Source organism: Chionomys nivalis, chromosome 11, assembly GCF_950005125.1.
Source record: "Chionomys nivalis chromosome 11, mChiNiv1.1, whole genome shotgun sequence".
In the NCBI taxonomy this organism is placed as follows: domain Eukaryota; kingdom Metazoa; phylum Chordata; class Mammalia; order Rodentia; family Cricetidae; genus Chionomys; species Chionomys nivalis.
In genome coordinates, this window is record NC_080096.1 from 14,659,181 (window position 1) to 14,678,437 (window position 19,257).

Sequence of the window (19,257 nt, forward strand, 5' to 3'; positions counted from 1 at the left end):
GAGGCATCCGCAGGAACGCACAGCGAAGTCCTGTGTTCTAACTACAACTGCACTTGCTAGGGAGAGATGGAAACAGAGGACTGCCACAAACAAGGCCTGCCTGAGCAACTTAGTGAGACCCTATCTCAGAACATTAAGTAAACATAGTTCAGGGGACACACCTGCCTGGAGCATATGTGGGTGGATGCGCGTGTGCACATGCTCTTCACTTACTGGATCCACTCATGAAATCAGGTGCAATCTTAGCAGACAGACCCACAAAGGAACCCAATATAATAACTGGTGGTCCTTCTCCTAAGGTTCCTAGCTATTCATGTGTTCTAGTATCTAAGAAGAGCTGATGAAATGACAGAAAGGATGGCTATTGTGGCCTCACAACTGATACCACTGAGAACACATCTTTCCTTAAATGCGAACTGTGCAATTCTAGTGGATTTCAGGAAATTGAAGAACTTTGGACCAGCTGCTTTGGTCAAATCGCACACTGAAAAGGTAAAAATCTCAGTTGTGGAGGACTCTCTCTCCTTATTCACCAACTGTCAGCTGCTTGCTTTCAGATCAAAAGTTGCCTTGTTAGTCTGTGATGGGAAAATGGATCTGGCTCTATAAATTATCTCAGCATCTCACCTGGAACACTATTGTCAACAGAGGGTGCTACGTAGGCACCCTTCAGGAGACATTGCCTTCCAGCCAGAACCACCTATCCTGGCTCCAAACTCTGGTTTCTCTGCTGGCCAGTTTCCAGATGGGCACAGCTTACTCTGAACAGATGCCTGGTGCCGTACAGAGGGGCAGCAATGCCCAGCAGCAAACAGTTAACTACCTGGCAGATTTGTAGGAAAGAACGTTCCTGAGAACGGCTTTCCTTCAACAGCACAAAGGGAGAACTATAGCCCGCTCCAAAGGGTAGATCTCCACCAGGGCCACTCAGCAAGCCATACCACTCCCTTTAAACAAAACCCAGAACCAGAAAGGGGACACTATGTATCTGTGCTTGTTAAATCTTTGTCAACTTGACACAAAATAGAAAACCTCAATTGAGAAGATGCTTCTGTCTTAGCTACAGTTCTGTTATTGTATAGAGACACCATGACCAAGGCAACTCCTAAAGAAGGCATTGTTTACAGCTTCAGAGGGTTAGTACATGACCATCATGGCAGGAACATGACAACACACATGGCATCTGGAGCGGTAGCTAAGAGCTACATCCTGACCCAAAGTGGGAGAGAGGGGAACTCAGAGATGGAGAGAGGAAGAGAAAAAGGAAGAGGAGAGAAGGAGGGAGGGAGTAAGGGATGGAGACAGATAAGACAGACAGACAAGGCCTGGCATGAGCTTTTGAAACCTCAAAGTCCACCACTAGTGATATACTTCCTCCAACGAGGTCACACCTATATGAGTCTATGGGGGCCATTTTCCTGAAACAACCACAGCCTCTATCCATTGGCTTGCAGGCAAGCCCACTGTGTACTTTTTAAATTGATGATTGATTGATGTGGGAGAGCCCACCTCACTCTGGGTGGGGCCATCCCTGTGCTGCTGATCCTATACACTATAAGCAAGAAAGCTGAACAAGGCCCAGGGAGCAAGCCAGTAAGCGTTGTTTCTCCACAGCCTCTCCTATATTTCCTGCCTCCAGGTTTCTGTTTAAGTTTCTACCCTGCCTCCCTTCAATGATGCACTGTAGGTTGTAAGCTGAAATTAATGCTTTACTCTCAAGTTGTTCTTGTCCAATGTGGTGCTTTGAAAGGAAATGGCCCCAAAGGGAGTGTGGCACTATTAGGAGGTGTGGCCTTATTGGAGCAGGGTGTGGTAGTGATGGAGGAAGTGTGTGCATCTCAAGCCAAGACCAGTGGGACAGTCTACATCCTTTGACCTGAATATCAACATATAGCAACTTAGTCAGTACCATGTATGCCTATACACTGCCATGTCCCACAATGATAATAGACTGAACCTCTAAACTGTAAGCGAGCCACCACAGTTCAATGTTTTCCTTTGTAAGAGTTGCTATGATCATGGTGTCTCTTCACAGCAATAGAAAACAAACTAATAATATACTATATTTTAAAAATTGCACAAAGTTTAAGAGTTCCTTTTGCATTTTCTATGCAATGAATTGTAAGCGGAGACTGCTCGTTTGTTTCCCGGCTGCCCAGAACCAAATAATCACGCAGAAACTATATTAATTACAACACTGCTTGGTCAACAGCTTAGGCATATTTTTACCTAGCTCTTATATCTTAAATTAGCAAATTTTTATTAATATGTATATTGCCACAAGGCTGTGGCTTACCAGTAGGTTCTGGAGTCTGTCTCCTTCAACAGCTACGTGGCATCTCTTTGAATCTGCCTACTCTCTCTCTATCTCTGTTCAGACTTCCTGCCTGGCTTTACTCTACTAAGCCATTGGCCAAAACAGCTTTATTCATCAACCAATAAAAGTAACACATATACAGGACATCTCACATCATTTCCCCTTTTCTGTCTAATTAAAAAAGAAGGTTTTAAGTTTAACATAGTAAAATTACATATGACAAAACGGGTGTTAACCAACAACTACACTTACAATATTTAAGTCTTTGTATTTGAAAAGTTTCATATCTAATTTATTTTTTATCATGACTAAGGAAAACTTTATTTATCTTCAACTTTTCAAAGACCCTAGAAGAAAACAGAACAGAAAGTACAAAGCAGCTTTATTCATTAACTAATAAAAGAAAAGCAACACATATACAGGAGGACATCCCACATCAATGAGTACTGTATTTCTAAAGTCATTTGGAAGTTTTAATTTTAGTGAGGAAGAGGACAAAAAGAGGACAAAAGGAAATTCTGCAGCAAGCACAGCTTGTGCCACAGCTTCCACCACTGGTGACTCCTAACCCATCCACCTAGTCGCTGTAAGGCCTGGACCATTCACACTGCAGCAGCTCTTTGTTAGAGATCAATGGAAGAGAAAGAAACTTTCCCAACATTCTACAGGCCAAGCTTCTAGCAGGTTCCAAAGGAAGCACTGTGAGCAAGCTCAACTGTGCAGCACTAGAGACCTTTCTACCATAAGGAGTCACAGCTTCGACATCAGCCCTAGAAACGGGTTCTTTCTTCACCCATCTGCCCTTCTTACATCCTCAGAGTCCCTTCTTTTCATTCAACCCATCTCCACTACATTTTTCTCTTGATGAGATTCAGACTAATATACCTTAATAACAGTTTAGACAGTTCTGTCCAAGAGCTAAATAAAAAGAGTTTAAATAAAGATTTATTTATTTAATATATGAATGCTCTATTTTCAAATACAACTCTATGCGAGAAAAGGGCATCAGATTCCACTAGAGATGGTTGTGAGCCACCATGTGGGTGCTGGGAATTTAACTCAGAACCTCTGAAAGAACAGCCAGTGCTCTTAACCACTGAGTCATCTCTCCAGCCCTTAAATATTTAAAATTGAAGTTCTATTATATAAAAACAAGCATTTCACAGAATCCATGAAAAATTAATTCATATAGTCCTTAACAGAGCAACAAATTGATTATGATCTAGCAAATTATAATTCCTGTTGGAAACATAAACTCTGATTAATAACCCTAAACGTCATAATCACCAGTTTTAGAATTGTTTTTATTAACTTTAGAAGCTTCCTAGTAGTCAAGTTCTAAAACGCCTAAACTATGAAAACAAAAGTTTTAAATGGAGGCCGGAGAGACGGCTCAGCGACTACAGTGCTTGTCGTTCTTCCAGGGGACCAGGCTTCCTTTCCCAGAGGCTTCCTAAGTCTAGACCACTCTCAAGCACAAGGGAAAAGAACATGTGGTCACAGGACAGTATCTAGGGAAGGGCAAAGGATAGACCCAGTGATGCTATAAAGTAGGATGAACATCTGTGCTATCCATCAAGCAAAACCTGCTGACAGAGTCCTGATACAAAGCAAACCCAAGAACTCCTTGGGGGGGGACCCAAGTTACCCCATAAAAAAGGCCATCTGCCTTTCACAGAAGCAGAAAAGCACTGTCCCCTCCACCAAAAAGAAACAGGAAGGGCGGAGGACACTAAAAGGCAGGCTCAGCACATCTAAGCATCTTCTCTTAACTAGTTTTAGAGTCACTGACCAGTTTCTCAAACAAATGGGAAAAACTAAATAAAAAGTCAGTTTCTTTCTTAATCACCCCAAGACAAAAAGTATAAGTTCCAGCTGCCAGCAGACACACAGGACAGGGACCCGAGCCTTCAAGAGCTCTGCACTAACTGCCAGCGAGCAGAGTCGAATTTAGAGAAACTGAAATACAAGGATTATAAGGAAATGTCTTTTAAAAGAAAACAACACAGAAAACCTGCATTTCTTACTTGAGAGAGTCCAGGGGACGATGCATGTCCCGGGGGCGTGGCCGCAAGATTGGGATGCCCCTTGTTTATTTCATGTGCTGAGTAAGGGGAAGGGGCTGGGGGTCCCGGCTGTCTTGCTACCTGTGTTACCTGTGAGGAAGTCAAAGAACAGTACATTAGTGACCCAATCTACGAGTACAGCTGAAATTATTAAACCTGGACTCTATGCCTCACAAGTTACAATAACTAGTACTAGACTAAAGAGCGGTTTACTATCTTAGAATACATGAATATTTCCATGTTTGATAAATTCCTAAAGCATATAATCTCCAGACAAAGCAAAAACCCTAAAACAAAAATAGCTAAATGAAACTGTATCTAGCATTTTATAAAGACACAGAAAATCGACGGCTATGGGAGTGGAGAAGAGAGAGAGGAGGCTCAGCTTTTCTGTAGCATGAGGTGAGACTCATAGGACTTGTTAGTCAAGACTCTCAGAACAGCCCCTGTGATGGCTTTTTTATAATCCCAGCACTCTGGAGGAGAATGTTGAATTCAGGGCTGGCACCTGCTCTTCCAAAGGTCCTGAGTTCAATTCCCAGCAACCACATGGTGGCTCACAACCATCTGTAATGAGGTCTGGTGCCCTCTTCTGGCCTGCAGGCATACATGTAGACAGAATATTGTATACATAATAAATAAATAAATAAATAAATAAATAAATAAATAAATAAATATTTGAATTCAGGGCTGGCTTGCGCTCAACAAAGACTGTCTCAAGAGAAAAGGGAGAGGCTGGAAGAGGGCTTTTGTCTAATACGTCATCAAGCCTAGGGGCAAACCTGGGCAGCACATAAACTGGGCTTGATGGTGCTGGCCTGTAGCCCCAGCTCTTGGAAAACGTGGGTAGAAACAGCAGGAGGAGTTCAAGGTCATCTGTGGCTACATAGCAAGCTCAAATTCAAGGCTGGCCTGGGTTCCATGACACTGTCTCAAAACAAAACAAACAAACAAAAAACTGTAGGATGGAGTGGCCTGGGCAGTATATGGAGCCACTGGCAATGGGACCAGGATCGAACTCTAATGCATGAACTGACTTTGTGGAGCATATTCTCTATGGAGAGACTGGGCGGGGGGATTGGTCCTGCCTCAAAGAGGTGACGGGACACAATTTGTTGACTTCCCGGCAGAGGTCTTACCCTCTCCGAGGAGCAGATGGGGATAGGGTGGGGGAAGGGGAGAGTGAAGAAGAGGAGAGAGGGGGGACCTGGGATTGGTATTTAAAAAAAAAAAAAACTAAGCCGGGCGATGGTGGCGCACGCCTTTAATCCCAGCTCTCGGGAGGCAGAGGCAGGCGGATCTCTGTGAGTTCGAGACCAGCCTGGTCTACAAGAGCTAGTTCCAGAACAGGCTCCAAAACCACAGAGAAACCCTGTCTCGAAAAACCAAATTAAAAAAAATAAAATAAATAAATAAATATTTAAAAAAAACTGTTAAGACAAGGACAAAAGCAGCTATATTTCCTAGTTAAAACTGGCTTGACACCCACTTGCTGAACTTCAGACGGCACGAAAGCACACCTGCAAGTCAATGAATTATAGCAGCTAAGCACTACTACAAAGCCCTCTGCCTGACTACAGGCTAGTCTAAATGTTCTGAGGACAGCAAAGGCAGCTACACTATTCTGGAGTTTAGATTCAATGTATTTTCAATTGACTCGAGTGAAGCACTTGCTACAGAAGCATGAAAACCCACACAAAAGACACATGGCCACTCATGCCTGCAAACCCTACTTTGGGGGAGAGAAGGGCATGCAGATTAGGAGCTCCAGAGATCAACAGTTCACCTGTCTAGACAACTGGTAAGCCCAAGACTCACTAAGAGAGGCCTCCAAAAGTTAAGGTGGACAGCCATGAGTAGGGCCTGCTATCAGTCTCTGATCTCACACAGTCCCACACAGGAATGCATACTGTCACGTATGTGTGCACGTGCACACACATACATACATACACACACACACACACACACACACAAAATCTAATACAGCCCAGCTCCCCTGGACATTCTAAGACAATGAAAACTGCAGCAGACTCGTAAGATTTTTCTTTCTATATTTCTCTTTTTTTATATTCTATTTTATTTTGGGACAGGGTTTCTCTGTACCATGGCTGTCCTGAAATTCTCTCAGTAGATCAGGATGGCCTCGAAATCACAGGAATCCTCCTGCCTATACCTTCCAAGTGCTGGGACTAAAGGCAAGCACCACCACAGGCCAGCTGACTTGTGAGTTTCTCCTCAAGATTTCTACCTAAAAATAATCTCCTGCAAAATCAATGACATTTGATAGCAACTCAGAAAGATAATGCAAATTAAACTGTTCATTAAGTGAACTGGTTCATCTATCAAGCACTATCTTAACTAATTTGATCAAATATAGTAATTTAGAACTACCTCAATATGCTACCATTTTCAAATAATAATTACAATGTGTGGTGAGGCAGGAGCCTGAACATGAGAATCCTTTCTTAGGAAACACGGGGTAGCTGACCAGACATAATCACATCTGGGAAGAATGGCCACTAGGAGGCGGGGCCAGGCAGGAATGTGGACTAGTAACATAATCCTCTAAACTTCCATTAGAAACCACAACTGAGGATTCTGTATATAACCACAGTGCAAGCTACTAAGTCATACACTGCATCTGAAACACAGAAACAGTCACTGTGGATGCAGTTAGGTCATCTCCGCAGTATCTCCAAATTGAGGCAATGCAGATGCATTGTTAAAAACCCACACAAAGCACTCCTTAGTCATATGTCTTTAAGTTTGATGAAAACACATACTTAAGCGCACAGTAAGTCTTTACCAAATAAATAAATAAATCTGACATCACCCAGAGTCCTATCAAATATATTAATCTCTCTTTCAGCAACAAATTATCCCTATAAGGTCAAGGACAAATGGCTTCCATCGACGTCACCACTCATTACTTTTCTCTAAGCCTGACTGGTGGGCCGCATTTGTAGTCCCAGACAGAAGGATCAGGGATTCAAGATTCTGCTATGCGCAGAATCCCAGGTCACCATGTATCACATGAAATATCTTATTTCCAAAAGCCAAATAAAATATAAAAATAAGTGCTCAGCAATTAAGAGCACTTATTTCATGTGCAGAGGACCCAGACTGAGTTCCCAGCATCCAGGTGGTGGTGCCCAACCATCAATAATGCCAGATGGATTCTAGGGGATCCAACACCTGCTTCTGACCTCTGAGGATATCAAGCACACACACACGGTGTAGACACATACATGCAAACAAAATGCCCATACACATAAAATAGCTCAGTAAAATAAATACAAAAACAAACACTAACATTCAGATGGTCACAGTCCCACAAAATGGCTACATTTAACCAGGGTGACAGACAGATGCCTGAGCTTTGCTTTCAGACGTGACAGCCCTCATCAGTTTCCTACCATTCTAGCTCTTCCCTCAGAACATGTATTTTCCCAAACAGATACTAGAAAATAATAAAAGCTCATATCTGCCGATATGACCAGTAGATAAAGCACTTGGAGCCCAGAGACCCAAGTTTGATATTCAGGACCCATGTGGCAGAAGGGAAGAACAGTCATCCACTATCTGTGTGTTGTGAGCATGCACACCCACATACACAGATAGACACAGAGTAAATGTAAAATGTGTACACATACAGTATTCCCTAAATGAACCAGTACAGTAGATACTAAATAAATCTTATTGAACATCATAACAATTTTCAAATTCTGATATCACCATTCATCCACAGGAAGGAAGAACTGACAGATGGGAGGACATGAGGAGGAAGGCTTTCTCCCTTTTTCTGTTCTACACTTTATTAGCTTGGGCTACTTGCAATCCCAGGTATTCCAGTACATTTTGACCTTTTATAAAACAAGTAATTCTTGCTACCAGACTGTCTCATCCAGTTCTAACAGATAAGGTGCCGAGCCTCACTGCTACTTGATATACCATGGCTGGTAGATTTCCACGGGAGGGAGGTCTGCCTGTATCCAAAGAGAAACAATGGAGGAGGAGTGGATGGAGTGGGGGTGGGAGGAACTGGGATGAGGAGAGGAAGGGAAGCTTTGATTGAAATGCAGAAACAAAACGGATGGGTCGAAGGACAGAAGGACAGAGAAAAATCAAACAATCAATTCCATGAGTCCTCAAGTCATGCTTAAGCATAGAAACAAGCAGACTCCATATGTTTTATGATGAACTCAGAACAGGGCTCAGTTATGATGGATGTACCAAACAAGCAGATGTTTATTTTGTTAAAATGTACTTTTTGTTTATTTTGTAAACAAATTGTTTTATGTGTCCTGTTTATGTTTATTTTGTAAGTATGAACTCAAACAATGAAAAGGGGATACCTCTGTACTATTATTTATATAAAGCATTTTTCTCAGAACTGAAACTAGATTATAAAATCAAAATAGCAATCAATTCTGGAAAACACTAAAGATGCCCTCTGTGTCCTATGGTATCAAACATTTAGACAAGATTTAATTTCTTATACAAAATTAAGTTCAAACATTCATTTGCATGCAAATTTGATTTTGTCTTTAATACAACGAAAGAAACAATGTGTGTGTCTGTGTATACCAAAGAACTGTTCCCAAAATTTATTCATGATTATTGTTGTGCTGGTCTGGAAAAAAAAAATTAACCCCAAAGGTTCACAGGAGGCAGCACTATTAGGAGGTGTGACCTTGCAGGAGTGGGTGTGACTTTGTTGGAGAACTGTTAAGTCACTGGGGGCGGGCTCTGAGGTCTCAAATGCTCAAGCCACACTCAGTGTGACGTCTCTTCCTGCTGCCTGCATATCCGGAGGTAGAACTCTCCAACTTCTTATCCAGCACCATGTCCACCTGCATGCCGTCACGTCCCACCATGATGATAATGAACTATACCTCTGAATTGTGAGACCAATTAAATGTTTTCCTCTATAAGAGTTACGATGGTCATGGTGTCTTTTCACAGGAATGAAATCCTAAGACAGTAGCAAATATTTACAAAACTATTTTGTAAGGCCGGGCGGTGGTGGCACACTCCTTTAATCCCAGCACTTGGGAGGCAGAGGCAGGCGGATCTCTGTGAGTTCGAGACCAGTCTGGTCTACAAGAGCTAGTTCCAGGACAGGCTCCAAAACCACACAGAAACCCTGTCTCGAAAAACAAAAAAAAACCTATTTTGTATATTTATAAACCAGGACCATATAAGAAAACTCTAACATGAAAAGGAGTCATGGACAGACAAGTATTAGAGTCACAGCAGTAAAGATAGAGAATGTAGACTATATCTTAGAGGGAGAGACTACAAGCATGACAAGACAGAACAAGAGAACAGGGCTGGCTGCGAGGCTCACTCAAATAACCAGTATTTATTGATGGAATTTACACCGTGTGAGAGACCAGTGAGCAGGAGAGAGTCCTACCTCCATGGACCTGCTACTCATGCTGACCTAAGACACATTTAGAGTCTCCATGTGAAGATATGAGTGGCCACCAACGTGATATGCAGACCACACTCCCCCAGCCTCCCAGGCATTAGTATTATAGCCTATGCCCAGCTTGTATACTACATTCAAAGTCCTAACTTCACGAAAATCAGAAATCCTTTGGAGTTGTGGCTTGAAGTACTGGGTCTGGGGAAGTGCTGTTCTGAAATGAGAGGCTGAAAAGCAGGACAGACGGTAAGGGAAGAGTAAGCAAGAGTCACGATACACCACCTACCAAATAGCTGTCCAGTGGGAGCAATGAGTACCTGCTGGATCTGTATGAGCTTGAGGAGCTGGGGTCAGACCAAAGAACCTAGGGATGGGTTCATTATCAAAACTAGCAAACAAAGACTTCTGAAAATGACACAAGACAGAGGGCTGACATTAACTTCTGGATCAATGTGGTCAGTGTAACTGTAGCGGTTAAGACCATATGCTCACTCCATGTAGTCACTGGGGTTTATATCTCTTCTTAAAACTATACAAGAAAAAAAGAACCAAAACTGTAGAATAAATCAATAATGGCTGCTAAAATTAAATCAAATCTCAAAATTACTAAAGTGATTAAAGGGTTATCATAATTTCAGCTGGTCCAAGAGTAAAGCAGATATCACAGCAGAGAAACCAGAAACAGAAGTTGTCCAATTGTTTACAAATAGGAGAATGAATACATCATGGTCTCAGGGACCGCATCAAGTCAACAAGACTAACTGCTTCTACCATGCTACTGAGAAGCAGCACTGGGCCAAGCACCGGGAATTGGGCCTTCCAGCTACAGATAAGGTCCTGCCTTCCTTCTAGATCCTTAATAGGAAGAAGAGCCACAACAAACAGAAATGGGTAACTGTAAAGTGTGCTGAAAACCAGCAACAGTTCCAGGGTCTGAAGTGGGAGAACCCACATGTTCTTCAGGAAGGGAAAGGCCGAGTTCAGACTTATAGGTAAAGACGATTCTAAAAAGAAAAGGCTAGAGTTGCCACAGCACATCCTATAAAAAGAAAAGAGGTCTGCGTGGGAAGAGCTGGGGAAGAGAATTACGCGAAGAGAAGCCTGAGTTGAGACACTGGCGAGCTTGTGGAAACCGCCCACATTTCTCCTGGTGGAGACACTTAGCAAGCAGGGGCCATGCACTTGCAGCATCATTACTAACTGTAGTATGTGAAGCCAGCCCTGAACAACACTAGGGCTGAGGGTGGCAGTTAGGACCCAAGGAACGCAGACTCTGTCAAAAGGAATGGAAATGTCCTAAAACTGACTACAGCGACGGGATACAATAAAATCTACTGACCTGGACACTGAAATGGGTTGTATGCTATCGTAATTATGTTAGTAAAAATGGGGGAGAAAAGGGAATGGTTAGGCAGGCTAGAGTTTGGCAAATGAGGTTAAGTAGCCAGAAAGGAGATGATTTTCCCAAAGCGATCAAGTCAGAAGACCCTATTAAGAAACAGCAGTGACTCTAACCCAGACTGGCGAGCGCTATTGCAACTACATCCCAGTAAGAAATGGTGCTCAGACAGAGACTGGGAAAGTTGGGAGGGCACCTCACACTGGACACTGCAATACTTGGAAGCTGAGGCAGGAGGACTACTGAGAGTTCATGTCGAATAGCACACAGTGTGAGTTCCAGGCCAGCCTGGGCCACCTGAGACCCCTGACTTTAAAGAAATCAACCAAAGAATCATCTCTCACTGAAAGAAAAGTCACCGTCAATCTAGAAGTCTCTCTCCCATCACTAACCTCACCAGTAGTTTTGTAGCAAACACTACACTTCTTAGCTGCTATCCCTCCTCCTGTCTCTTACACCTTAGAACTGAAATCCTAAAGGCTCACACTGGCAACCAATCATGAAGAGAGAAAGCAGGCAGACCAGATTGATTGCTGAACTATGTAACATGGTTTCACTTTCCTAGGTGTAATAACAATACATTTTAGAAAGTATCCAATATAGTGTTTGATATATAGAATTCCCACCTACTACAGTGTCTGCTCACATACTAAACCATGACCTCATGACCCAATCTCTTCCCGGCAATCCTAACCTTAGCATATGAGACTTTGGGGACCTTTCAAACTCAACCTATCACAAAAAGTAATGGCAGAGAGACAGAAACTAAAAGTGCTCCCAAGTGGCTCCATCTAAACAAAGGAATGAGTAGGAATTGTTTCTATCATTAGAAATCCTTCTATGTTATTTTTTCACGCCACATGCATTCAATTATTCTGATCATTTTCTTTAAGAAGGACAAATGCCAATAAGATATTTAAGGATCAGCATAAAGAATTAAGACAACAAAGACCTATAAGCAGGGATGCTCAACACAACAAATACAAGAATACTGGTATAGAGCTGAAAATGTGGCTCTGTTGGTAGAGTGCTTGCCTGACATGGGTAAAGTTCTAGGTTCAATCCCCAGCACTGCATAAATCCAGGCACAGCGACACACACTTACAATCCCAACACTCAAGAGCCCGAGGCAGAAGGATTGAGAAGTCAGGGTCATTGTTAGCTAGAATCAAAGCCAGCTGGGTAACCTGAAACCTTATAACTCTACCTAAAAAAAACAACAGTAATACAAATGCCATAACTTGAGAAGTAAGACTAAGCTGAGGAGAACAGCAGCAATACCGATAACATCCTGCCCCTGAAAAGGTCTCTTCTCAATATACCCAAAAGTTGGAAATGATTTCTTTCAGTACTTTATGGTACATCCAAGGTCTACTAAAACAAGGCACAATATATATGATAATAAAACAATATATATGATATATATATATATGATAGATTAAGAAAAATGCAAAATGTAAGCTGTGTTTGAAAGTATGAATTAAAGGTGCCAAGAAGGCTCAGTGGGTAAAGGAGCTTTGCCACACAAGGTTGGCCAATCAGAGTTTGAATCCCAGAACCTACATAAAGGAAGAAGGAGAGAACCAAATCCACAATGTCCTCTGACCTCCAGTGTGTGTTTTGGTACGCATGTCCACATATATCCACCAAGCACAGAATGAAACAATTCAGTATTCTAAAGATGTTAAGTATGAGTTTAGCATGTACACTTCCTATGTCTATGAAAACTCCTTCTCTCTAAACTGTGGGTATTTATCTAGAACATAAAGTAGTATCATAATTCAGTTCTTACAGTTTGGGTATGTTTCTGTTACTATTTAATCAGGAAAGAAATGTAGGGCACGAATCTGCTATTTGACTATTACATTTGTGACAGTAAAATAACCACAGAAACAAGTCAATTGGGAAACAAATCCTTAAAAAAAAAGTCTAAAATGTTCCATATTTTTCTGTGTGTATAAGGCATGTGTGTGAGGACGGATACATAGGCATCGTGCAGGGCTCGGCAAACAACTTTCAGAAGGTAGCTCTCTTCTTCTACCTCGGTGACTGAGGAATCAAGTTCAAGTCAGCAGACTTGCCAGGCAAGCTATTTTAGCTGCTGAGCCATCCCACAAGGCCAAGAAAAAAAAAATACAAAAATGGGTGGCATGAGCTCATTAGCCAGACAGTGCAGCAGCACCACCACCTGCCTTACATTTTAATCTGTATTTCTATTCTTCTAGAGAGCATCTATTACTTCAATTCTGCTATTTGGAACTTGGAAGTTTCCACAATGGTCTATAAAATTTCACGCAAGATGCCAGAGTATGGCACACAACTGTACACCCAGCACCTGAGATGTGGGACATGATGACAAGTTTGACCCCAGCCTGGGATACAAAGCCAGACTGAGGCCAGCCCAAGACTCCATAGTAAAACCTTGACCCCCAAAAGAAAGAATGGCCAGTGTGAGCCAATGGGTGAGCAGAGGAGGCAGCCTGGCCTCAAACTCACAACAATCCTCTACCTCAGCTTTCTAAAGGCTTGTCTCCAGGCTGTGTCCATCCAACAGGACCCCATGTCTTCTTTCACAAGTTCAAAAAGCCCACTGTCAAGAACTCAGCTTTCAGACAGGCTCCAAAACCACAGAGAAACCCTGTCTCGAAAAAACAAAAAACAAAAAAAAAGAACTCAGCTTTCCCAGCGCACTGTCAAATACAGCAAGGGCTACCTCGGAATCAGTTGCCATCTTTCCTTCTATTTTGGTTTTTTTCAAGGCAGGGTTTCACTTTGGCTGTCCTGAAAGTCCAAGCTTGCCTCAAACTCACAGAGATCTGCCTGCGTCTGAATCTGTGTTGGAATAAAGGCCTGCAATACTACCACCCAGACAATTTCCATCATAAAACAGATTTTCACATTTATACTTTGATTTTACTGCTGACCTCCCATTGTTAATGAACTGGTTACAAAACTGATCCAAGGCAATTGGCTCTAATTCCAAGGTACTAGTGGAACCCAGTATAAATTAATAATAAATTTAATAAATAATAAGTTCAAATGTGTTATCAAAATCAAATTGTTAGATTGCTCTGGAATAGCACATGTCACAGAAGAAGTGTCACTATGTCCCCATTCTGAGGTTAAGTTACAGATCATTACCTACCAGACAAAAACTTAAAACAGAAACCTGTAGACTGCAAACAAGTTTTACCTATTAATAAATACCTGTCTATTTCTTAGTTCTGAGCTAGTGTGGGATTCCTTTTATTAAGCGCCAGACCTCTCTGCGATCAAGGGCTGTTCACCTTCAAACAGTATCAATCATACATCTGGAAACACCCTAAATATAATGCTACTTCTCCCAAATGGAGACTCTTACAGCCCATTGTCCTATGATGCAAGCAGAACTCTAGTTACTGCTCAGTTCATTGCCCTCCTGCAGTATATTCAATAAACTTAACCTTTAAAAAAAATAAAAAAATAAAGGTTATCATGTGAACTTCTTTATGAAATCTGTTAAAAGACATATGCCTCACAATGCTGGAATAAAGTACTTAAACATGGTAGCTACTGTGTTTAATTTTGTTAACAACATTTAAAATGTAGGTTTTAAAATCCTGAATGACAGTTTAGACTGAAATGACTGGTACCCTGACTTTTATTTTCACACCTGGGAGAATAGGAGAGGTTTAATCTAATGCAGTTGGTGTCTCTAGACTAGAGACACTGGCACCACCTGGGAGCGGGATAAAAATGCAGAACTACCAACAGTAAGGCCCCATCAGTGCTGGCACAGCACCCCAAATGTCCTGCTTGCTGTTTTCAGCCCACAGGACCATAACACAAATTAGCTGCAGACAGTCTACTGGACACGCACATGCTATGCTGTGTGACCAATGCGCACAACACAACCTGCTGCCACAAACATCCAGGCCTGAGCTTCTTTCCCAACAAGCACTTCCCTTTGCTGCCTCAGTCTATCCTCTCCACATCACACATTTCTATAATCTACACTTCTGAAATTCACACTGGGGTTACAAAACAGCCTGAAAGCCCTGGGGAATGATACAAGCTACCCAAATTTGGAGCTACCCAGGAACTCTCACCTCCTCAAACAAAGACGTTTGTCTGCACCATGTACTCCACTGACAGACCTCCTGACACTGTACACCTGATATGGGGTGTCCTTCTGAATGCTGCAAATTTGTGTTGCTTTTCTTGGTTGACGAATAAAGCTGCTTTGGCCTATGGCAGGACAGACTATAACTAGGTGGGAAAGCCAAACTGAATACAGAGAGAAAGAAAGCAGAGTCGAGGGATATGCCAGCAGCCACTGGAGAAGCAAGATGAGCAATAACAAACCACGAGCCTTGTGGTAAAATATATAATAATAGAAAGGTGGGGGGGGGTTGGTTTGTTTTCATTTTTTATATTTTGGCTTTTTCAGACAGTTTCTCTACAGCTATGGAGCCTGTCCTAGAACTCTCACTGTAGGCCAGGCTGGCCTTGAACTCTCAGAGATCCGACGGTCTCTACCTCCCGTGTGCTGGGATTAAAGGCGCATGCCTCCACCTCCTGGTCCGAAATGGGTTAATTTAATTTTTTTGTTTTTTTTTTTTGGGGGGGGGGGTAATTTCATTTTAAGAGTTAGTTAATAATAAGCATGAGCCATCGGCAAAACTTTTATAATTAACATTAAGCCTCAGAGTGGTTACTCAGTCACTGGCAGGCAGGAAAGAAACCTCTAGTTACATAAACATTTTTAGGCACATGTTCAACACTATGACTATTCAACTTCTTGCATTTTTTGTTTGTTTTATTCATCTTGAAACAAATCTCACACTATATTAGGCTGGCCTTGAAGTCAGAGAGCTACCTTACCTCTGCCTCCCAAGACTGAGATTAAGGACATGCAAAGCCAAGCCCAGCTGTTTTCTACAGATCTGTGGAGTCAGGGCAGCACACTACTACATTTGAAGCTATTCCTTAACTCTCATACAGTTCATGCCCTCAAATTTCAACAAACAATATTCTGATGTTTGTATTTTTAGTTCCCTAGCATGCTCTAATGTCACAAGCCTATGTGCCCTTTTCAATTACATAGGTTTTGCTCAATGTATAATTTCAAGCTAAATCTCATCAAGAGGTTAATTCAACTCAACACTGCCTCCATTCCTGGGTTTCCACATTTTCCCAACCTTAAGGAAACTTTAAAGCATTGCTGGTTTGCTTCTAAGAAAACTGCAGTCACTCCTTTGCTCAGGACAAGCGCTTGAAGACACAGCACCTCATGGGGGTGTTTCAAACATGACAGAAGAGCAGGGGCGCAAACAACTTTCTGCTTGGCCTCAAAGGAGTCTGCTTTTGTTTAAGTGTTTCTAGCTGATATGGGCTTTTTTATTTCCAACAGAGGCAAAACCATTTCCCTTCTCCAGATCTTACAGCTTGCTCTCCATTTCAGCTGAAGTCTAACCAGGGTGAGGTGACCGCCCTTTCCACTGCTCTTCCTTCTGTGGCACCTACCCTACACATAACAAACAAACGGAGCCGGGCGGTGGTGGCGCACGCCTTTAATCCCAGCACTTGGGAGGCAGAGACAGGTGGATCTCTGTGAGTTCGAGACCGGCCTGGTCTACAAGAGCTAGTTCCAGGACAGCCTCCAAAACCACAGAGAAACCCTGTCTCGAAAAACCAAAAACAAAAAACAAAAACAAACAAACAAACAAACAAACGGAACCCAGGGCGTGGATCAGGTAAATCATGCCTGTTAATGCCAACACTTGGGAGTCAAGAGGCGGACAGCCCTCTGAGTTCAAGGCCAGTTTGGCCTACAGATGGGGATCCGGGTTCTCCAGGGCTACATAATTGGATCCCTTCTATAAAAAATAAGTAAACAAGCAAAGAGGAAGAAAGACTTATGTCCCAAGCCCTGTCTAGGGCAAATGTTTTGTGCTGTGACTGCCTGGCTTGTACCAGAACACAATGAGCACTCCAGAAAAATGTCTGACCAATTTCCAAACTGTAATGATTTTTCTTCCATAAGTTTCCTACCCAATCCAGCTATCATAGATTAAGAACCTATCAGAATCATACATTTCGGCTGGCGAGATGGCTCAGCAGTTAAGAGCACTGACTGCTCTTCCAGAGGTCCTGAGTTCAATTCCCAGCAACCACATGGTGGCTCACAGCCATCTGTAATGAGATCTGGTGCCCTCTTCTGGTGTGCAGGTGTACATAGAAGGAATGTTGTATACATAATAAAAAATTTTAAAAAAAGAATCATACATTTCAATATTATGCCTCTTTCACGTGTATATGTGTATATATGTAAAATTATACTAATGAAGGAAAGACAGACAGACACACATGCATAGCTCTGACCTGGACTTTCTAAGTCTCTTCCTTTGAGGAAACTTAAAATAATTACTTCACACATGCTCCTAGTTACATTTTTTAATTTTTTTTTTAATTATAAAAGAATGTTTATTTAACAGTGTAGTATGGTGTACGCATTTAATCCCAGCACTCGGGAGGCAGAAGCAGGTGGATCTCTGTAAATTAGAGGCCAGCCTGGTCTTCGAGTGAGTCCCAGGACAGCCAGGGCTATTACAAAGAGAAACCCTGTCTCAAAAAACAAACAAATAAAAAATAAATAAATAAATAAATAAATAAGAATAAAGGGGTTGGAGAGATGGCTTGGAGGTTAAGAACACTTATTACATTTTGAATTCCAGAGGGACCTGAATTCTGTTCCCATCATCCACATTGGACAACTCTCAATTATCTATAACTCCAGCTCCTGAACATATATATGATGCCCTCTTCTGGCCTCTGAAGATACCACAGAAACATACATACCCAGCCTCAGGCTAATTCAAAGCCAGTCACTAAACAAGGGCTCTACCATGAACTGTGACCCCAGCCCCAGGTCACAGTGAAACACAATTGGCAAAACTGTTAATCCTGCTCAAGTTGTGACCCACAAGAATCCCAGACAGCCAGGTGTGCTCACAAAAACAAGAATAGCATGAAGCGAAGCCAGGCGGTGGTGGAGCACGCCTGCCTTTAATCCCAGCACTTGGGAGGCAGAGGCAGGTGGATCTCTGTGAGTTCGAGACCAGCCTGGTCTTCAAGAGCTAGTTCCAGGACAGGCTCCAAAACCACAGAGAAACCCTGTCTCGAAAAAGGGAAAAAAAAAAAAAAAAAAAGGCAAATTAGTTCTATTTCTCTTTCTCCTCCTTTTATATTCCATTATACCAGGTCTAAGTTTCAAAATCTCTACACAGTCTATAATTCCCCGTGTTGATGCCCCAAGTCCAACTTCTGTCCACACCAGCATCTGTGGTTTTGAACACTCTGCTAACCTACAGCTATCCCAGGGGTTCTGTACTGCAGGGGTGCTCTTTCTCTAGAAATCATCAATTTTATTTTATTTTGTTTTTCTTGGCAGCAAGAACTAAGCACTTCCAGAACTATGCACATACTAGACCAAGTGTCTACTAAGCAGCTCAAGCTAGCATGGAACTAGGGATCTTTCTGCCTCAGCCTCCCCAGTATTGGCATTAAAGTGTGCACTGCCACTCCAGGCTTTCTAGTTCCCTAAATGCCTTTTCCAAGAGAATTTCCTTGAGCGTGTTAGCTAGGGGAGCATATCCATCCTCTACCCTTTTTTTTATCTTACTGTTTCCACCAAAGCACTGAATACAACACCTGAACAATGTAAGCCTTTATTTTGTTAAAAGATGAATGCTCCAACTTTGAGCTGCATGCACTTGCCTAGCATTTCTGAACCCCTGGGTTCAAATCAATCTCTACTACTGTGCAAGAACTAAACTGATTCAGAACTCAAACTATTAAGAATCATATTACTTGGGACTGCAACCATTTATTGTCCCATTTCTGTCAGACTCTAGTTTCCTTTCAGAACAGGAGTAAACGGGCAGATAGAGAACAGGATATTAATAGACAGGTATGTCACCATGTCTCTTAAATTCTCATAGGTTCACTGGAGAACATCATTATAGTAACTGAATTTTAAAACTATAAAATGAATCTTCTCTTA

The 19,257-nt window shown here is 42.1% G+C and overlaps 1 protein-coding gene across 17 annotated transcripts in view; it reads right to left on the reverse strand.

Moving 5' to 3' along the window:
• Nucleotides 1–19,257, reverse strand: part of Eif4g3 (eukaryotic translation initiation factor 4 gamma 3) — a 239,448-nt gene that overhangs the window by 164,681 nt on the left and 55,510 nt on the right. For 15 of the 17 annotated variants that reach the window (XM_057785399.1, XM_057785395.1, XM_057785389.1 and 12 more), the window contains exon 3: nt 4,345–4,473. The exons of the other annotated variants lie outside the window; for them this stretch is intronic. In XM_057785399.1, the coding sequence (XP_057641382.1) occupies nt 4,345–4,473 (129 nt within the window). The remainder of the gene's footprint in view (nt 1–4,344; nt 4,474–19,257) is intronic. 17 annotated transcript variants of the gene reach the window in all.